General features: G+C 46.1%; 1 protein-coding gene across 5 annotated transcripts in view; it reads right to left on the reverse strand.

The window, feature by feature from the left end:
- Positions 1-22,453, reverse strand: part of ece2b (endothelin converting enzyme 2b) — a 280,796-nt gene that overhangs the window by 8,328 nt on the left and 250,015 nt on the right. For all 5 annotated transcript variants that reach the window (XM_085990179.1, XM_085990178.1, XM_085990177.1 and 2 more), the window contains 7 exons: positions 21,907-22,017; positions 17,666-17,764; positions 5,208-5,285; positions 2,669-2,772; positions 1,273-1,383; positions 1,102-1,169; positions 214-404 (listed from right to left, as the gene is read on the reverse strand). In XM_085990179.1, the coding sequence (XP_085846305.1) occupies positions 214-404; positions 1,102-1,169; positions 1,273-1,383; positions 2,669-2,772; positions 5,208-5,285; positions 17,666-17,764; positions 21,907-22,017 (762 nt within the window). The remainder of the gene's footprint in view (positions 1-213; positions 405-1,101; positions 1,170-1,272; positions 1,384-2,668; positions 2,773-5,207; positions 5,286-17,665; positions 17,765-21,906; positions 22,018-22,453) is intronic.

A 22,453-nucleotide genomic window follows, 5' to 3' on the forward strand; every position in this document is an offset into this window, starting at 1 on the left:
TCACATTACTCTGCAATGAACTGCATCTGAGACCTATCTGACCATTCCTTTAAGCTGTCTGTCTTTTTACACAACAGATGTCTTAGATGGTACTTTATCAAACACCTTCTGAAAATGAATTGTGTGTAAGCAATACTGGATATATTTACAAGGTATTATTTGTTTCACATTATGTGTAAAAATATATATATTTAATAAAAATGATCAACCTACATGATATGCAGCTTTGAGGCCACCATTGTCTGCAATGTTTTCGCCCAATGTCTGCTTTCCGTTGATATGTTCTCCATTTACTGTGTACTGGTTGTACTGGTTAACCATACATTCAGTTTTGTTCTTAAAAGTTTCAACTGAAGAATTTTGCCACCATGGTCGTAAATTACCATCTTTGTCATATTCTCTGCCTGCACAAGAAAACTTCTTGTTATATAGAAAAAATTAAGTTAACATTACACAACCATTACAACAAAATACTGTGGCCTAGAAATTCTGTTCTTTTATGTGGTGGAAATCATCGGAGTGGCAGGAAATTGGGGCAGAGGCATTTCTGCCGGATTTGGCTCCTTACTCGTTATGAGAACTTCCGACGGAGGGACACGTCTTCCGCTCACCCCCCTCTGTCCCAACATTACATATATAGGTGTGTCTGTTTGGCTACCCGGGCTGCTGGTCAGTTACACCTTTCATACAGCAAGCGACAAGTACATTTTCACAAAGCAGGTGTTCTTGCCATACAAGGCTGCATGTGGACCTCTCAATGCCATATCAAATGGTAATTAATTCCAGATAGATCCTTTGCCATTTGAATATGGGGCCCACCTCTAAGGGAGCAGCAGCAATGGATGATTTTATCATACAAGTCTTCTGTGAGCTTGGCCCGTGCCATCCCCAATGGAGAGGGATTGCACTGCTCCAAAACTATGCAGGTCCATAGTGCCAGTACTGGTACGGGTGACCACCCCTAATACTTCAATAATCGCGTCACTGGGATTTGGGATGGGGTCACGGCGAGGCCAGATGGGCGCCGCAAGTTCATGCCTGTAAAGTTCTGCCGGCGCCATTATGTTGCTGGAATTTCTGGGCTTGTATCTATTGCTGTACCTTGGTCATCAAAGGCATGTGTTAATTCATGACCCATCACCACGCCAATGCCACCAAAGTTCAGAGACCTATTGTTAAAAAGAAAAGAAATATTGGTTATTTGATCTGATCTTTATGTGATGGACGTTTAATGGAGATATGGCATGGGAAAAGACAAGGGGAAGTACTTACTTTGGACTGCTTCTGGCATAGAATGGTGCTTGCAAAATACCAGCAGGAAAGACGATCTCATTTTTCGTTGGCAGATAATAGGCATTTACAGTAGGAGGTGTCATGCTCCACCTATAGTCAAAAGGAAAGCATAGGATTAAGTATTTGAACCATCGTTAATTCCGGTTCATTAATGTACAATTACCAGTCACTTGCAAAGAAAGAAAGAACTTTATTTACATATTGCCTTATCACGTCTCTCAGAAATGTCCCAAAGGCACACAGAATTAATTACATTGTGCAGTTATCGTTATTATTTAGGTAAGTTCACTCTCGGTGCATTCTGAAAAAATATTGCTTGCAGTTCATTCTTCTAATTTTAGCCACATTTTCCCATGAGCAAATTCTGTATCAAAACTTTTTTTAAATTTCTTTCCAGCTCATACATTAGTTTAAATATTAATGCAAAACTTAAAACATTACTGATATCATAATTATAAAAGTTTCACAGAAAACATATTCAATATTTGAGTCGTTTCAATAAACATAAACATCTTAAACCTCTTACTTTTATCTGCATCTTTCAAAATGTACATGTAAGTGTACATTTTATGAATTTGTGCTCCTTGCCCCTAGAGTGCATACTGGGAACTCGGGCATGCATGTCAGTGGGCTCTACAGTAATTTCTGGCCATTAAAAGTGCAGAAAATCCTGCAGGGCCCACTGATCTCCACAGCTGAATTCTCAGTACAGGAAACTTTCGATTTACCAGCACCTAAATAACCGGAAATCTCAGTTAACCGGCAAAATTCAGGAGTAGGTTCAGGTAACTTTTATTACTTGCCTTCCTCCATTTGTTGCTGTGCAAGGGTGTGGCTGCAGCTGTTGCTAAGCTACAGAGACGCTTGCAACTTGTGGCCATTGTTCTGAAGCTGCTGCTAAGCAACACGGTTTGTTGCTTAATACGGAGCTCTCAGCTCCGTATCTTTTACTATAGCTTTCGGTTATCCGGAATTTTTGATGAACCGGCACCACGTCGGTCCCGTCCGTGCCGGATAAAAAAAAGTTTCCTGTATGTGCTCCCAGCATGTGAATGTGAAATCCACTCCCATAATATTCAACATAAATAAACAGCACACCATTAACCAGCATATTGAAATTCCTCAGCAACTTTTAAAATGGGCAATTTTATCAGAACATTTGCTGGAGAAAAAATTACAGAATTGTACATCACTTTTCTTTGTTTACAGTATTATCCAGGCAATTTGGTTAATTAAAACACCATTTTAAAAAAAGCTTACAAGCAAAAGGGAATCTCTTTACTGATAACATTCTTTACATGTTATTTTCTCCCTTTTTTATACATAAAGAAATAGTATTGCCATGTAAGGTGAACAGAAATTTCCAAACACCTACTGGTCTCGGTTAGGTGGTTTCCGAAGCTGGTCAGCCATAACCTTGGCTGAAAAGTTGTAGAAATTCAACATATTTTGAAAGAACGAATCCTCTGATACTTCATACTGGTGCAAAAATGGAAAGACGCAAATTATTGGAAGATGATAAGTGAATTTGAAGAATGTAGCATACTAAATTTACACGGAACTAACCTTAATTTGTAATTCACTGAATACCATTGACGATTCTTAAACAGTGGGATAGGTACAGTAATGTGCCCGATTGGAGCCACTGGGACGGCTGCTCCCCAGGTGATGCACGCACCTTCGCCCCAATGTGCTGATCTCGCACAATATTGCAGTTAGCTCATTTAAATATTTTTGTGGCACTTTGGTGCGCTATTGTGGTTGGGGGCTGGAAGGTGGTGCGCTATTGTGGTTGGGGGCTGGAAGGTTGGGCGCTATTGTGGTTGGGGGCTGGAAGGTGGTGCGCTATTGTGGTTGGGGGCTGGAAGGTGGTGCGCTATTGTGGTTGGGGGCTGGAAGGTGGTGCGCTATTGTGGTTGGGGGCTGGAAGGTGGTGCGCTATTGTGGTTGGGGGCTGGAAGGTGGTGCGCTATTGTGGTTGGGGGCTGGAAGGTGGTGCGCTATTGTGGTTGGGGGCTGGAAGGTGGTGCGCTATTGTGGTTGGGGGCTGGAAGGTGGTGCGCTATTGTGGTTGGGGGCTGGAAGGTGGTGCGCTATTGTGGTTGGGGGCTGGAAGGTGGTGCGCTATTGTGGTTGGGGGCTGGAAGGTGGTGCGCTATTGTGGTTGGGGGCTGGAAGGTGGTGCGCTATTGTGGTTGGGGGCTGGAAGGTGGTGCGCTATTGTGGTTGGGGGCTGGAAGGTGGTGCGCTATTGTGGTTGGGGGCTGGAAGGTGGTGCGCTATTGTGGTTGGGGGCTGGAAGGTGGTGCGCTATTGTGGTTGGGGGCTGGAAGGTGGTGCGCTATTGTGGTTGGGGGCTGGAAGGTGGTGCGCTATTGTGGTTGGGGGCTGGAAGGTGGTGCGCTATTGTGGTTGGGGGCTGGAAGGTGGTGCGCTATTGTGGTTGGGGGCTGGAAGGTGGTGCGCTATTGTGGTTGGGGGCTGGAAGGTGGTGCGCTATTGTGGTTGGGGGCTGGAAGGTGGTGCGCTATTGTGGTTGGGGGCTGGAAGGTGGTGCGCTATTGTGGTTGGGGGCTGGAAGGTGGTGCGCTATTGTGGTTGGGGGCTGGAAGGTGGTGCGCTATTGTGGTTGGGGGCTGGAAGGTGGTGCGCTATTGTGGTTGGGGGCTGGAAGGTGGTGCGCTAACAGTCAGTGAAGCGCTGCCGTTTTAGAAAAAAATACAATTAAGGGCATCCATCTCCTTTCAGGAATTGGCCATTGATGGCTAAATTAAGGTTGAGGTAGTAAAGAAAAGTGCTCCTATAACAAGGAGAAGGCCAACCAGGTCTAAAATTGTATTTTGTTTTATGCGAACCCAACCCCCCGCACAGTCATTCCAGCTACGCTCAGGTCTTGGTGGAGCATTCTATTGGGATGCTGAAACAAAGGTGTTGAGCCTTGCGTACAGTTGATGTGCAGGGTCTTAACACCTCAAGTGTTTCACAACTATTTTTCATTGCCTCAAATGCACAGTAGGCTTTAGGCCTTTGTACCCAACAATACAGGACCTTGGCAGTCGAAGTTCTAAAATATTATCAGATTCATTTTCCCTTTAAAATGGACAGAAAATCTTGTAGCACAATCAACATCACAATGTTCCTGAATTTTGAAAAAAAGCATGCAGAAGCAAAGGGACTACTTCTGAGACATGAAATAGTGTTTCTCACTTTTGTAATGATTTGTACACATAAAGCTTGGCTTTCCTGTGGTAGGCAGATGATAATTAAAAAAAGAACCATCAAATTTATATACAACAGGACCAGTACTGTGCAATTCTGGACCTGCTAACAATGTTCTTGTGTATCAATTCACATTTAGTTGAGTTTAACATGAATACAGATGGATATTCTAAATCACATTGACAGAGGTATCAGGAAATGCTCACGTATATCAATTTCTGGCAGTTTTTAAAAATTGTATATTTAGGTAGTAATTTTAAAATATCAAGTCATAGTTGGTGGAATAATGTAAATAAATGTAATTTTTAAAATACTTGTTTTTGTCCACGTATGTTTGTATGATCACTTGCAGTTACTAAGTGCAATCCATTGTTAACCATTGTACAAGGTAATAAGCAGTTTTGTATACAATGAGCATAACTGCCATTTTGTTCATTTCAAATCTTACAGAAACCTTACATTGGTTCTGACCTTTCTTTCCCCATCAGCTAATGGCCATTTTGGTTAGTGAAATTAAATTAAACATTCCTCATTCCTAAGGGCTATCAGACTGACTAACTGCTGCATTATATATGCAGAAGTCTTTTTTGGACAGACTCAAAAGTTTTGGACACAGCAAAGAAAAATGACAAATAAAACCAACAATAAAAAAAAATCGGTCAGTGTCTCAATCCTTTTAGGATATGTTTACTCACACCATCATAAACTTCATCCAGCTCCTTTGTATCTAAAATGAAATCTGGAAAACCAATCATGTCATAGATGGCATCAGCCTAACAGAAAAGAAAATTTAAAAAAACAAAATGCATTAGTTGAGTACTTGATAACATATACTGTAACGAAGTAACCATTTAAAACAAGTTAATAGCTGTGCTAAAACAACTGGATGGAAACTGAATTTCAGATAAATACCTGTATGCTAGTATTCCCGTGGCATAACTTCACAAGAAAACCATATTGTTTTCAAGAAATAAACAATTATTTCCCTTATGCCAATGGGTATTGTTAGTCATTGCCATCTATGGTAATATTAGTACCCAAAGCTAAGTCACTACAGTATGTAAGAAACAAATGACCCATTCTAATTTCTTCTGGTAACAGAATAGCTACTGTACTGATAGAAGCATTATAAAGGGCTCGATTTTGTCAATGGGGAGCTTTTGGAGGCGGGACTCCCACTTTTTATGTTGTAGTCCCACCTCCATCGACTTGTGGCCAACCCACGCTATTTTCCCTTGATTGACCTTGTTAAGCCCGCCCAGGGGGCTCAGCAGGCTAATTAAGGGACACCTGGTTACTGGTGACGTCAGCGATTGATGAAAAATCAGCGTTTGACAGCTCTGTGAAGCTGTCAAACACTGAATCTGTTTTCTAACTTGAGTCCTTCTACTCAGACTCAGTTAGAGATCTCTCCAGACCAGAAAGCAGAATGCTGCAGCTTTTGACATTTCAGCGGCCATTCTGCTTTCTGTGCCGGTGAACTGAGGGACTCCCGAGAACTGAAGGAAGGAAGCCTGCAGGAGAAAGTAAAGGTAAGTAAAACTTATTAAAACACTTTACACTTACCTCACACACTTACCTCTGCACACATGCACCCATCACTCACCTGCACAACGGACATCTCGACCCCTCCAACCCCTGCAGACCGACGGTCCGCCTCACTAACTTGGCGTGGTTCGGAGCCGTCGGACAGCCCACACTTCAGGGCTAAAAATAGGGATTAGGCAAAAAACTGCCGGTTAACTACCTGTTAACAGGCAGTTAATTGGCACTAATCCCCTTCCCGCCTCGGGGAGGCGGTTCCCAGCACAGGTCAGGTACCCGCCTCCTGGGACATTGGCACGGAGGTGGGTTGGGGGCGAGATGGGTTCCTGCCCCCCAATTCTGCAATTTTCCCACCACTCCCGCCTCCAAACCCGCCTCCTCGGGGCTTGGAAAATCGATCCAAAGTGTCTGCTGTAACAGTTTTCACTAAGCCAGACTGACGAGACACATGGGGTTCTTCCACGCAACAAGATATGTATTAAATTTCTCAGCCTACAGTTCACCATAGCATCATGTAGGTAATTTGTGTGGTATGCTGGGTTGAGTGACTTTATTAACATCCTTGTAGAAAACAGCCAGCAGCATAAAAGAGCCTTGCACTTTTACGAATGTTGGCTTTTCCAAAGTGCAGGGCATTATTGATGGCACATGTGTCCATTTGGGCTCCAGTGCTGTCAATCTTTATGAAAAAAAGGGCTTTTGTTCCATCAATGTGCAGCTCCATTAAATTATATCCGCCACAGGGTTCTTCCAAGCAACAAAAGGTGTTAAATCTCCCAACCTGAAATTCACAGGTGCAACATGCAAGTAACAGATGCCTTGCGTGACCACAGAGAATCATGTCCATTTACGCTTGCTACCCTGGTAGTTCTCATGATTTGTTCATTTTGTGATCAGTAATGGTGTCACCATTATTTGAAGGGCTAGTAAGACTGGATTGGTGGCCACTAGGAGACCACTGCCTGGCAAAATAATTCTTTGAAAAACACACGGACAAGAGCTGGGGAGAATGAGGCACATGCAGCCACTCAGGTCTTGGTGGAGCATACTATTGGGATGCTGAAACAAAGGTTTCTGTGTGCTGACAGATCTGAGGGTGTATCCAATGCAGCCTGGCCAAGGTCCAGGTTTATTATAGTCTGCTGTGTTTTACACAACTTCACCCTGCAAAGGGGCACTGCCCTGGAGCAGACTGAAGAGGAGAAGTAGGCTGAAGTAGTGACAGAAGAGGAGACTGACCAGGAAGCTGAAGCAATGCTTGCACAGCCACCCATATAGGGGGCAAGTGGAGGCTCAGTAACAGAATACCGTTTCAATGGTGCACCTTGGAAATGCAGCAAAAATAGTGGTCTTGATCTAAATGCCAGCTGCTACTCAGTAACTTTTAACAAATAAATTACAAGAACCTGCTCTTATTTAGCACATATAAATGTCTCAAAGTGCTTCACATGGGAGTGGAAGGGTGTGACAGAAGGCATGGTTAAAGGAGGAGGCAATGTTGAGGGGGTTAGGAAGAGAATTTCAGAATTCTCTTAATGAAGAGGCCAGGCACCAGGAGGAAAAGTTGGTAGAAGTCAATCCAGGCATCTCCCTGTGGCTAGCATTCTGCATTGTCTGTCTATTTTCTCAGCTAGCAAAAGAAATTGCCTGTACCTGATGGCTAAAGGTTCAGTCACTCAGTCACCACTGATAAAACAGGGTGCATGCTGGGATGCAAGGCTGGAGGATATGGTAGAGGTAGGGTGGGATGAAACATTCAACATTTAGAAGATTTTAAAAAAATGAGTAGGGTATTTTTCAATGAATAGTTAAGGATAAAGTCACTATTGGTATGTATCTTGGAGCATTCCTTTAACTTTCAGCAGGCTCTGATACAATAGTTCAAGGCTAAGCACATGTGTTATGTTAATTATTTGGAGAGCCATTTTTTATTTGCAGTTTACGTAAAAATGTCAAGTTGTCTGAAAGTTACTTTCTGCAAAATAGATTCATAATTGTATGGCAATCCACTGAATAATGACCAACTAGTTTGTTTAAAGCAAGTCTTTTGCTAGTTTAGCATTAGGGTAGTGTTTGGTTTAAACAAAATTAGGGAATAGTGAAATTAAATATCTACTGAAGCACCTGACCTTACCAAGAGTTTATCTTCTTCGCAGTAGTATTAATGTTCTAATTCTAATGCGATTTTACACAAATCAAGCTGCTGACATCTAGTGACAAAAAAAATGGTAAATGGAACATTCTGAAATAAACTACGATTGCTATAAGTTTGCTGATTTTTGTTGCATTTGCTGTTCCTGAATAAGATTTAAAATCAATTTTAAATTTTAGTGTCTGCAGATGAAAACAGAACCAATTAGTTCTTTCCTCTTTCAATCCTGCACCCCAGGTACATGCAATTGCTTTTGCTAGCTGCGAAGAGGCAGACAATGCAGCATGCTGGCCACAGGGAGCTGTCTGGATTGACTTCTACCAACTTTTCCTCCTGGTGCTTGGCCTCTTCGTCATGCCTCCCATGTTGCACAGCAGACATCAGAAATTTGCTATAATGAAATTTTGCAAAAATATCTTCATCAACAAACATAAAAACTAATAAATGATTAGGAAAAAAAAATAAAGCAACCATAACCACAGCGCTGAAGAAAACTAAAGTTGCTTTTCATTACCCAGAGCACAAATTAGGAGACTGAGAGCTTGGCTGCAATTATGAATCTTTTCCAATCACATCAGTGATGAAGCAAAGCAATTGTGACCTGTAGTGCTGTGCTCCCACGTTGGTGCGTTATTTATTTATTAGGAATCATGCTATACCCATCCGTTCAGCTGTGCTAGCAGCAACCTTCTGAAGCTAGTTAAAAAGCTGTGGTAATTCAGTTAGGTTTATGGTCAAGCTTTCCTCAAACGTTACTGTCAAATAGTGGAAAAAAAGGTTCCGTCTCTATCCCAGAGAAAGCAATTGATTTTGTAAGTTGACAGACAAAATACAATTTCCCATAAATACAGCAACAGATCAAAGAAAACTGAATAAACAAATGGAACAATATCAGAAAATATAGATTTAAGCAGATTGACAGACAGCATTTTCTCTCTCGGTACAGAACTTCCTCACTATAGTTTAATTTTTCAAACTAAATATCCATACAAATAAGAACTTCCAGAAGAAATTAAGACTTTTCTCTAAATATTTATGTACTCCACATGTGTGGTCCTGGAAACTACGATTTGCACACTAAGGACATCAATTATTCAACTACTGATGCCTACGGAACAAAATTTGGATCTGCAGCACCCATTTTGGGGCGCTATGAGTACCCTTGGGGTCCAAAATGGTGTCCATGGCACACGCACACATTTCTGGTGAGTCACGCTGGATGCCATATTAGTGAGGGCGTTAGTGTGCGCACATTGAGTGTCCGGCATAAGTATGCAGAGTAGGCAGATCATGACGTCAATCAGTGTTTAACGCTGATTTGACACCAGCTCTGCCATTTTGGAATACAGCATGACTGGGAGAATGAGCAGAGGCGACACAGAACAGGGCAAGTTGCTAGAAGAGGGAGGGGGAGAAGGGCTCTCAGCAGGAGGCCGTATCCACCTAGGCTGCTCAGGGAGCAATTCTCCTACCTGAATCTCAGTGAGGAACAATGCATCAGACGTCTGCGCTTCACTAAGGATATTGTATGGATTTGTATGGATATCTGTCATCTGCTGCAGCCACAACTGCAAAATCTGTTTCTCTCGCCACAGAGACTGCTTGACCTGAATATTTCCCGCATTTTCTGTTTTAATTTATGAACTTTTATGCGTCGGGCTCCTTCCAGGCTGGAGCTGGAGATATTTGCAACATGTTGCAGTTTGCCATCCACTGTTGCGTAAGGGAGGTCACTGAGGCTCTCTATTCCAAGAGAGCTGACTACATTTCCCTCTCTGGCCAGAGAGAAGCAGGTGGAGCAAGCACGTGGCTTCACGAGGATTGCAGGCTTCCCTATGGTGCAGGATGCCACTGACTGCACGCATGTCGCTTTGCGAGCATCGCATGTCAACTGAGATGTACCTCAACTTAAAGGGATTCCACTCCCTCAATGTCCAGCTGGTGTACGACCATACTCAGCACATCATGCAGGTCAATGTCCAGTATCCTGGCAGCAGTCATGATGCCTTCATTCTGCGGCAGTCTGTTGTGCTATCTGCATTTGAGCCACCACGACAAACCAGAGGGTGGCTACTGGGCGACAAGAGCTATCCATTGACGACATGGCTCATGACTCCAGTGCGCAATCCACACACACGTGGGTAGCATGCATACAATGAAAGCCATGTTGCCCCACGAAATGTGATAGAGTAGACCATTGGCATGCTGAAGCAATGCTTCTGCTGCCTGCACCGCTCTGGAGGAGCTCTGCAGTACTCGGCAGAGTGCGTGTCAAGATTTGTAGCGGTCTGCTGCATACTGCACAACCTCGCTGTTATAAGGGCACAGCCCTTGCCACCAGCAATACGGCGACCAGCTGAGGAACAGGAGTATGAGGAGGAGGGAGCGGAAGGGAGGAGGTAACCCAGAGAGTTCCTTTCTGGCCAGGCTGTTCCTGACCGACACATCCGACTACGATACTAGTAAACGCAACCCCAATTCCCCACCACCAACAGTGGCACAACTTATTTCCCCCGTCACTGAACATCGCTTGACCACAATGCAAAAATAAAAGCTTCTGCAAAATAAACATTCCAAATCAAATTTATAAATCATAACATGCCATATTGCATACAAACATCAACTAATCACCCTTGTGCATTCCCTTAGTGCCTGTCTTCCGTGTGCCTTTGCCTGTCCTAGTGCTCCTACGCAATGCTACCCCAATGGCTGCAGCATGGCTGGCGGAAGGCTGCTGACTTTCAGTGAGGGAGACTGCAGATGGCCTTGGAGGACGAGCTCGAACAGCTCTGGGCCTAGAAGGCCCAGCTTCGAATTGCACCACCTCAGCATAGGCGGCAGCAGTCTGGGCTGGCTGGCTAACTGGCAACAGTAAGAGCACTGGTGGAATGGCAGTGGTGGGAGGACGAATGCTGTCATCCTGAGAGAGGACAGCAGGTTCATGCTCCATGGAGCCACTGCCACTCCCCTGGGGCGGCGTCTCAGCAATCCTAGTAATCCGTTGGAGGACAGATTGTTGAACTACTGTGACACCCTGCAAGGCCCTTTGAACACTGGTATTCGCAGCCTTGATGGCAGCAAGCTGAGCTTGCATGACAGAAGTCTGAGCTTCCACTGCAGCACCCAGACGTTGGGTGGCTGCTGCTTGTGCTGCAATGGAAGCTGAGACCTCAGCCATCAGGCGGTGCATCATGGTTGGGTCCACAAGAGTGCTAATGGAGTTGGCTGCCATTTCAACGCTGGAAAGGATGAGTTCCAAGCTCTGCGCAAAGCCCTGTGCAAAGCTGGTGCCAAAGTCCTCCATGCTACTTGACATTGCACGCAGGCCTGCCAATGCACCAAGCATTTCATTGTGCATACTCATCAGCCTTCTACCTGACGACTCCCAGTGATGCAGAGACACAGAGTGCCCACAGCATCTGGTCTACACTCAAGGCCTCCATAATCAGCACCTGTGAAGAGGCGCTCGGTCACTCAACCAGGAAACATCAAGACTGGTTCGACGAGAATGACCAGGAGATCCAGGAGCTAATAAGCCGCAAGCGCAAGGCATTTCTGATCTGGAAACAGCAACAGAACTCGAGAGCAAGAAAGCAGCTCTACAGAAGCCTGAAGGCCGAGGTCCAACAAAAAACTTGCGACCTAAAGAACAGATGGTGGGTGGAGAAAGCGCAGGAGATCCAGCAGCTAGCTGACAACCACGACGTGCGTGGATTCTTTAGCGCAGTCAAGACCATCTACGGCCCAAGCACCCAAGGCCCTTCCCCACTGCGAGCCAAGAACGGAGAGGTACTCATCAAGGACAGGGAAGCAGTCAGTGCCCGCTGGAAGGAGCACTTTGAAGATCTCCTTAACCACGACTCTGTCTTCGACATGAGTGTCCTCAACTCCATCCCACAGCATGTTATCTGCCACCATCTCAGCACAACCCCAGTCCGGCATGAGGTTGAAAAGGCCATCCGACAACTGAAGAACAACAAGGCCTCAGGAGCAGATGGAATCCCCGCCGAGACACTAAAGCATGGCGGAGGAGCACTACTGGCGCGAATTCATGAACTCATTTCTCTTATCTGGAAGGAGGAGAGCATGCCAGGGGATCTCAGAGACGCCATAATTGTGACCATCTTCAAGAAAGGTGACAAGTCCGATTGCGGTAATTACAGAAGAGTTTCCCTGCTATCTGCCACAGGGAAAGTCATCGCAAGAATCCTCCTCAATCGCCTTCTCCCAGTGGCCGAAGAGCTCCTCCCAGAGTCGCAATGCGGATTCCGCCCACTAAGGGGCACAATGGACATGATCTTCACCGCACGTCAATTACAAGAGAAATGCAGGGAACAGCACCAACCACTACATGGCCTTCTTTGATCTCACAAAGGCCTTCGACGCTGTCAACTGTGAGGGATTATGGAGTGTCCTCCTCAAATTCGGCTGCCCTCAAAAGTTTGTCACTATCCTCCGCCTGCTTCACGACGACATGCAAGCCGTGATCCTGACAACGGTTACACCACAGACCCAATTCACGTACGAACCGGGGTCAAGCAAGGCTGTGTCATCGCACCAACGCTCTTCTCAATCTTCCTTGCTGCAATGCTCCATCTTACCCTCAGTAAGCTCCCCACTGGAGTGGAGCTAATTTACAGAACAAACGGGAAACTGTTCAACCTCCGATGCCTCCAGTCCCGATCCAAGGTCGTCCCATCCTCTGTCGTCGAATTACAGTATGCAGACGATGCTTGCGTCTGCGCTCACTCGGAGGTCGAACTCCAAACCATCGTAAACACCTTCACCGAAGCATACGAGAGCATAGGCCTTACACTAAACATCTGTAAGACAAAGGTCCTCTACCAACCTGCCCCCGCCACACAGTGCTGCCCCCCGATTATCAAAATCCACGACAAGGCCTTGGACAACGTGGACCACTTTCCATACCTCAGGAGCCTACTATCAACAAGGGCAGACGTCGACGACGAAGTCCAACACCGCCTTCAGTGTGCCAGTGCAGCCTTCGGTCGCCTGAGGAAGAGAGTGTTTGAAGACCAGGACCTCAAACCCGGCACTAAGCTCATGGTCTACAGGGCAGCAGTGATACCTGCCCTGCTGTATGCCTCAGAGACATGGACCATGTACAGCAGGCACCTCAAAGCACTGGAGAGGTACCGCCAACGCTGCCTCCGCAAGATCCTGCAAATCCATTGGCAGGATAGGCGCACCAACGTCAGTGTTCTTGCTCAGGCCAACATCCCCAGCATCGAAGCTCTGACCACGTTCAATCAGCTCCGATGGACGGGTCACATTGTCCACATGCCCGATACGAGACTCCCAAAACAAGCGCTCTACTCGGAGCTCCGGCACGGCAAGAGTGCCCCAGGTGGGCAGAGGAAACACTTCAAGGACACCCTCAAAGCCTCCTTGAAAAAGTGCAACATCCCCACCGACACCTGGGAATCCCTGGCCCAAGACCGCACAAAGTGGAGGAGAAGCATCCGGGAAGGTGCCGAACACCTCGAGTCTCTTCGCCGGGAGCAAGCGGAAGCCAAGCGCAAGCAGCGCACGTTTACCCAAGCACCCCACCCACCCGCCCCTTCAACCACCGTCTGCCCCACCTGTGACAGAGACTGTAGGTCCCGCATTGGACTAATCAGCCACCTGCGAGCACATTTTTCATGTGGAAGCAAGTCATCCTCAGTTCCGAGGGCGAGGGACTGCCTAAGAAGAAAAAGACTGTAGCCTGCCCCATCTAAGTACTCATCTGAGTCCTCTGCAGCAGAACTCATGTGCGACCTCGCCCTCCGGGGAGCTGGCACCCGTGCTACCCTTGACTCCTGCCCTGCCTGCGGGTCACTTGTGCCCAGTGTCTCACCAAGTGCCAATCCCGCCTCTAAGCTATCCTCTAAATTATGCGCAGTGGTTGTGAGTATGAAATGGAGTGACGGTGTTTCTTCATTATCACTGTCTTGCTCTTCCACTTGTTGCTCTACCACCAGTGCCTGGCCAGGTGGCAGTCTTTGGGTATCTGGGGTATGGTTGTGGTGAGGGGAGGGGGAGAAAGCAAGATATGCATGTTTACACCATCTGCAGCTTGTAAATCAGAAAAGATTGTGGGATGAGGGGAAGTGGGATGCGAGAAGGATTAGGTATGAGGATTCCGTCATCTTCTATCGTTTCAGCCCTGTCGCTGGCCACGGTCTCTTTACTGGCCAATGATGGCAAGCACCGTCTCCTCCAAGGGGGTAAGAACATGCAGGCGCGACCGTCCCCCACCGGTTAGCTCCTGCTGCCTCTGGTTGTGCGCCACCTTGTCCTGCAAGAGAGAGGGAAGTGTGTCAGTGAGTGTGGTGCAATCTGTTTGGATGATGCAGCTGTCATGGTTGAATAGCTGGCAGTGTGTGCATGCTGTGAGATGTGGATGTGAGGCTTGCAGCAGTGCTAAGTGTGTACGGGTGAGGTGAAGCTATGAATGTTCGGTACGAGTCCAGATTGATAGAGATTGTTGGTAGGTGAGTCTTCTTCTTAGGCAGTCCCTCGGAACTGAGGATGACTTGCTTCCACATGAAAAATGAGCTCGCAGGTGGCTGATTAGTCCAATGCGGGACCTACAGTCTCTGTCACAGGTGGGGCAGATGGTGGTTGAAGGGGCGGGTGGGTGGGGTGCTTGGGTTGACGTGCGCTCCTTGCGCTTGGCTTCCACTTGCTCACGGCGAAGAGACTCGAGGTGTTCGGCACCTTCCCGGATGCTTCTCCTCCAATTTGTGTGGTCTTGGGCCAGGGATTCCCAGGTGTCGGTGGGGATGTTGCACTTTTTCAAGGAGGCTTTGAGGATGTCCTTGAAGCGTTTCCTCTGCCCACCTGGGGCTCTCTTGCCGTGCCGGAGCTCCAAGTAGAGCGCTTGTTTTGGGAGTCTTGTATCGGGCATGCGGACAATGTGACCCGTCCATCGGAGCTGATTGAGCGTGGTCAGAGCTTCGATGCTGGGGATGTTGGCCTGAGCAAGAACACTGACGGTGCGCCTATCCTGCCAATGGATTTGCAGGATCTTGCGGAGGCAGCGTTGGTGGTACCTCTCCAGTGCTTTGAGGTGCCTGCTGTACATGGTCCATGTCTCTGAGGCATACAGCAGGGCAGGTATCACTGCTGCCCTGTAGACCATGAGCTTAGTGCCGGGTGTGATGGGGGTGTGGTGCATGGAGCATTTGCTGAGGCTAATGGTGCAGTTGGCAGAATATGGCATTTGAAGATACATTCACTGACCCTGACCACTCATGTGAGGTCATTGAACGTTTTGCGGCACTACATCCAGGTCCTCAGGGCTTGACTCCTGGCATTGACTGCCACGGCTATCTGGTCTCACTGCCTTCGCAAAGTTTGTCTGGAGGGCCTCCTGGGCCCCTGTGGATAGAGCACATCTCTCCTCCTCCTCCTCCACCAAGGCCTCCAGTGCAATGTCGGAAAACCTTTGAGCCCACCTGCTGCCCTGTTGTGCCATAATTATCCAGGTCAAAATATCTTCCAGCACCTGCTCCCACCACAATGCACCTCCCCTTTAAGAGGTGCAGGCTAACTTTAAGTAGTGCAGGCTAACTTTAAGTGGTGCTAGCCTTTCACAATTTTGCGCCCCCTGCTCAGGCATGCAGCCACTCAACAGCGCATTTAGCGCTGCTGCAATCATGTAAATTAGCAGGCAGCACAAAGTTTGTGCGCTGCCTGCATCGGAAGCAACAAGCGCGGGTTAATCCCACATCGAGATCCCCGTGCCTGTTTTCAGGCCCTGTTCAATTTAGCCTCACTACTTTCTTACTAGGCCAAGTTTCTTTTCTAGGACTCTGGCCAAGGCTCAATGTCCTGGGACTCTTGGGGGACCATTTTGAGGTCCAGGCCGTGTTAACATGCTCCAGTGAGCTGCGGACAGTAAACAACGCCCTGCTGCAGTTCGCTGGATCTGGATGGGAAGGAAATCGGTGGAAAGCTATGCTGAGCCAGCAGGCAGGATGGGCCTGAGGGGTCATTATCCATGGCAGCAAAGGGTACAGCTCATCATTGACAAGCCATCCGTTCACATAATTATCTTCTTTGAAGATCTCAGGCAGGATGATTGCATCATGCAAACTTCCAGCAAATCCTGCATTAACATGGAGGATTCTTCACATGTTGTCATACATGATCTGGACATTTAAAGAGTGGTTGCCCTTTCTGTTCAAGAAGTTGAGGGGGTGAACCACAGGAACTCACAAAGCAATGTGGGTGCCACCTACTGCTTCCTGCACCTTGGGAAACTCAACAATGCCATAAAACTGGATGGCCTACGTTACTGCTGCCTTTTTGTAATGCCAAATTGGATGAATTTCTCAGCTCTCTGGGGGGGTGTCAATTACAAGTACATGCCCTGATGGCACCATGGCTGATATTACACTGTACCCCCGTGGCTGCCTGAAAAGACACAGTGGCATAAAATTTGAATGCAGTTGTGACCTTCATCCTTCATGCAGTAGCTGGCACCGTTCCCCTATCGCCTCTTTGGTGATGCACATTTTCTAACTGACCTCCCCACTAAGGTCTTCATAGGACCTGTGTGGCTGATATTACACTGTAAATTCCTTGGGGAGGGTGATATCTTGAAGAGTGCATCCTCCTCATTCTGCCTCCCCTTCTTTCTCCCATCCTCTCCTGCTGCTCCACTTCCTCCATTATAACGACAAAGGAATGCCTATTGAGAATCCCATACCGGGTGTCCTCAGAACCTCTCACTGTGGGTGAGGGCAAAAATATCCTAGGGGTCTCATAGTCCCACAGTCCCACATTCAGTCAAAGGCCAGTCCTGCACTATCTAGGTGAAATGCCATTAATTCATAGTCAAAGTTTCTGCTCGCTTTAGGCTCAAATGTTCCTCACTTCCACCAGTTTCAGTTGATCCTGATAACAGGTACACCTTATATATCCTGTTCTAATTTACCCCTGCTGCATTGCGAGCTTACTTTGTGGGATTTCAGCACACCAATGCCACGGGCCCTTATTTACATACATTTAAAGCAGCTCCGTGGGAACTTGGCAGACAGATCGTGAGGCGGCCCAGACGGTGATCGGGCACTCGGGCAGAAAACTAGGGGAGATGGCTACTGCACCAATAAATCAGATTTCACCAATTCTGTGGCACAGGACTGTCGAAAGCAGCAAGGAATGTTGGGGCCAGAGTGTTTGGCTTTCGGATATCACCAGCTCCTCATGCATGGATCACATGCAGCCAGCAGCACATGAACAACATCAAAACAGCGCAAGTGTAAAGTTCAATGAAAACAAAGAAAACGACTTTCTTTTCCTCATTCAGGCAAAGTGAACAGTTGGCATGGTGCCATTACTACGAAGTATACAACAGGCCAACATTTCTGTAGGTTTTACAATTACAATATACTGGCCATGGATTTCAAAAGGTCTAAATTTTCTCTGAATTTAAGAAATATGAACCTTTTCCTCAGCAGCTTCTCGGGTCTTGTCATCCATCCATGTCAGCTTTTCCAAACCATCTTTAAATGCTGTTCGAATTTCATTAATCATTTCTTCCGCCTGGATGTCAAAACAGGAAGACAATTAATCAAAGTCATACAACAAGCTAAGTCGCCACTCAGTTTAACAGCTAAGCTTAGTTTACACTGAAACTGCAAATCTAGAGGACTTGGGCTAAAGCTGAAAGTGTAAATAGTGCAGAGCTATTTGTTTTTACCCTAGTTCACAGTCAGTTTCCAGTTACTGCACCAATCCAAATCCAACTAAATATTGTTGTTAATTAGAATTAAAATAGTGTAATCTGTCCACTTCAAATCCTTGCCACCTTTTGGCCCAAGGTGAATGCAAGACCCACAACTGCAGTGTATTCATCAAGCTTGTAACTAAACACTGTGTACTGCATTAAATGAGTCATGGCAAAAGTATATATATTGAGATATCACATTTAGGATTGAATGAAAGTCACAAATGACATCCTTTGTGATTGTGACAAAGGTAAACTATCCCTCCTCGTCCTTCTTGACTTGTCTGCAGCCTTTGATACGGTTGACCACTCCATCCTTCTCCAACGCCTCTCCACTGTCATCCAGCTGGGTGGGACTGCACTCACCTGGTTCCATTCTTATCTATCTAACCAGAGAATCACCTGCAATGGCTTCTCTTCCCACTCCCGCATCATTATCTCTGGTGTCCCCCAAGGGTCTATCCTTGACCCCCTATTTCTCATCTACTTGTTGCCCCTTGGCGACATCATCCAAAAACACTGGGTCAGTTTTCACATGTATGCTGACGACACCCAGCTCTACCTCTTCTCTTGACCCCTCCACGGTGTCTAAACTGTCAGACTGCTTGTCTGGCATACAGTTCTGGATGAGAAAACATTTTCTCCAATTATATATTGGGAAGACCGAAGCCATTGTTATCAGTCCTCGCCATAAACTCCGTTCCCTAGCTGTGAGCACAGTGAGTAGAAAATTAACCAGCCTCCAGTAAAGCAAAGCAGAGATTGGAATTTTTTTCTCCCCCACTAGCAGACTGCCAGAAAAAGCAGCTGAAGCAATGATTACAACAACAACTTGTGTTTATATAGCGCCTTTGATGTAGTAAACCATCCCAGGGCGCTTCACAGGAGTATTACAAGACACAAATTTGACACCGAGCCATATAAGGAGAAGTTAGGGCAGATGACCAAAAGTTTGGCCAAAGAGATAGTTTTTAAGGAGCGCCTTAAAGGAGGAAAGAAAGTTAGAGAGGCGGAGAGGTTTAGGCAGGGAATTCCAGTGCTTCGGGCCTTGGCAGCTGAGGGCACGGTGATCTATATAATCATAGCCAGGGAATCACCTGAAATGGCTTCTCTTCCCACTCCCGCATCGTTACCTCTGGTGTCCCCCAAGGATCTATCCTTGGCCCCCTCCTATTTCTCATCTACATGTTGCCCTTGGCGACGTCATCTGAAAACACAGCATCAGATTCCACATGTACGCTGACAACACCCAGCTCTACCTCACTAATTCTTCTCTCGACCCCTCCACGGTCTCTAAATTGTCAAGACTGCTTGTCCAGCATCCAGATCTGGATGAGCAGAAATTTTCTCCAATTAAATGTTGGGAAGACCAAAACCATTGTTTTCGGTCCATGCCACCAACTCCGTTCCCTAGCCACTGACTCCATCCCTCTCCCTAACATCTGTCTGAGGCTGAATCACACTGTTCGCAACCTTGGTGTCATATTTGACCCTGAAATGAGCTTCCAGCCACATATCCACAGCATAACAAAGACCACCTACTTCCACCTCCGTAACATTGCCCGTCTCTACCCTTGCCTCACCTCATCCGCTGCTGAAACTCTCATCCATGCCTTTGTTACCTCTAGACTTGACTATTCCAACGCACTCCTGGCTGGCCTCTCACATTCCACCCTACACTGGCTCCCGGTTAAGCAGCACCTCGATTTCTAAATTCTCATCCTTGTTTTCAAATCCCTCCATGACCTCGCCCCTTCCTATCTCTGTAATCTCCTTCAGCCCCACAACCCCTCATCTGCGCTCCTCCAATTCTGCCCTCTTGAGCATCCCTGATTATAATTGCTCAACTATTGGTGGCCGTGCCTTCTGTTGCCTAGGCCCTAAGCTCTGCAATTCCCTGCCTAAACCTCTCCGCCTCGCTACATAGAAACATAAAAGATAGGAGGAGTAGGCCATTCGGCCCCTCGAACCTGTTCCGCCATTCAATGAGATCATGGCTGATCATCCAAATTCAGTACCCTGTCCCCGCTTTCTCCCCATATCCCTTGATCCCTTTAGCCTTACGAAATATATCTAACTCCTTCTTGAATATATTTAATGAATTGGCCTCAACGCCCTTCTGTGGTAGAGAATTCCACAGGTTCACCACTCTCTGGGTGAAGAAATTCCTCCTCATCTCTGTCCTAAATGGCTTACCCCTTATCCTTAGACTGTGACCCCTGGTTCTGGACTCCCACGCCATCGGGATCATCCTTCCTGCATCTAGTCTGTCTAGTCCTGGTAGAATTTTATAAGTTTCAATGAGATCCCCTCTCATTCTTCTAAACTCTAGCGAATATAAGCCTAATCGACCCAATCTCTCTTCATACGTCATTCCTGTCATCCCAGGTATCAGTCTGGTGAATCTTCGCTGCACTCCCTCCATGGCAAGAACATCCTTCCTCAGATAAGATGACCAAAACTGCACACAATACTCAAGGTGTGGTCTCACCAAGGCCCTGTACAACTGCAGCAAGACATCCTTGCTCCTGTACTCGAATCCTCTCGCTATGAAGGCCAACATACCATTTGCCTTCTTAACCGCCTGCTGCACCTGCATGCTTACCTTCAGCGACTGGTGCACAAAGACACCCAGGTCTCGTTGCACTTCCCCTTCTCCCAATCTATTGCCATTCAGATAATAATCTGCCTTCCTGTTTTTGACACCAAAGTGGATAACCTCGCATTTATCCACATTATACTGCGTCTGCCATGCATCTGCCCATCACCCAACCTGTCCAAATCATACTGGAATTTCTCTGCCTCCTCCTCACAGCACACACGCCCACCCAGCTTTGTGTCGTCTGCAAACTTGGAGATATTACACCTAGTTCCCTCGTCTAGATCATTAATATATTTTGTGAATAACTGGGGTCCTAGCACCGATCCCTGCGGTACCCCACTAGTCACTGCCTGCCACTCGGAAAAAGACCCGTTTATTCCAACTCTTTGCTTCCTGTCTGCCAACCAGTTCTCTATCCAAGTCAGTACCTTACCCCCAATCCCATGTGCTTTAACTTTGCACGCTAATCTCTTATGTGGGACCTTATCGAAAGCCTTCTGAAAGTCCAAATACACCACATCCACTGGTTCTCCCTTATCTATTCTACCAGTTACCTCTCTTTCCTCCTTTAGGGCACTCCTTAAAACCTACCTCTTTGACCAAGCTTTTGGTCACCTGCCCTAATTTATCCTTGTGGCTCGGTGTCAAATTTTTTGTCTTAAAATACTCCTGTGCAGTGCCTTGGGACGTTTTTCTACGTTAAAGGCGCTATATAAATACAAGTTGTTGTTGAATCATTTGATTCCCTGGAGCAAAACACGTTTAATAACAATTCATTCAAAGTACTATACTAAAATATAAATCGGGAGACACAAGGTGGCACTTGTCAATTTCTGTTTGTTGTTCAGAGAAATGAACTCACACAATTTGTACTTTTTGTATTTTGCAGCCTGTCTATAGAAACTGTAAACAAGAAAACAAACACCAGTGGTGTTTTAAGGTTCTAATCATGCTGCTTATTCTTTTCGTTGCTTTTTTTTCACTAGTCAGGCTCTGCAAGGTCTAGCTAAAGCTGTTGCTTAGCTACAGAGACGCTTGCAAGCTACGGCCGACTGTTTAGAAGCTGTTTCAACAGGGTTTGTTGCTAGATACGGAGCTCAAAAGCTTCCGTATGTTTTAACATTAGCGCTGGTGTGTCCGGCAGTTTTGATGGGACGGCAACAGCTCGGTCCCGTCGGTGCCGGATAGCACAAAGTTTCCTGTAATGAGGTTTCTTTGATGAGATATTGCCTCTGTGTGCTATATTTAATAAAATAGTAATTTTTTTTAATAAAGAATGTTTGTGTTTCATATAGCTCATAGAGAAAACCTTTGCCTAACGTGTGTTGATTAAGTTTGAAACACAAGAACACTTACTATGACTTTGCTGTCTTTGTCAAATGTAACTTTTACAAACAAAGCTCCCAAGGCAAATCCTAGTGTGTCATCTGTGTTTCCAATGCAGGTCTGCCATCGAGGAGTACAGGACTGAAAAAGATCAGATGTTAGTAATGTAAGTGTTGCTTTAATTCATTTAATGAATGTAACCTGAAATGTATTTGAAGTGTTAAATAATATTTGAACCAATTCCTACAAAAAATGTAATAGTGCTATTTAGAACAGTCATTATAAAACGACGCCGAGATCTTCTGATGATAAAGATTTATTAAGATCTGTGTTTCTTTTTGAACCAATTAACTAACTCAGCTTAAACAGTTTGTGGTTTCTGAGCAATTCTACAATGCTTTTCATTCTGTTGTTTGTCAGTTTCCATGTTGACATATTTGGCGCTGTAAGACTGCTGTGGGCAGATATCCGGAGGCAGAAATTCCTGTCCACTAATTCTAGCAAAAAAATGGACATGAAATCCCGCTTTTAATTTACGTTTACTTTTTCACTAAAGCTAGCAAAAACAGGAATTTGA

The sequence above is a fragment of the Somniosus microcephalus genome, chromosome 6 (genome assembly GCF_052327205.1).
Source record: "Somniosus microcephalus isolate GS21.2 chromosome 6, FLI_Smic_1.0, whole genome shotgun sequence".
Taxonomy (NCBI): Eukaryota; Metazoa; Chordata; class Chondrichthyes; order Squaliformes; family Somniosidae; genus Somniosus; species Somniosus microcephalus.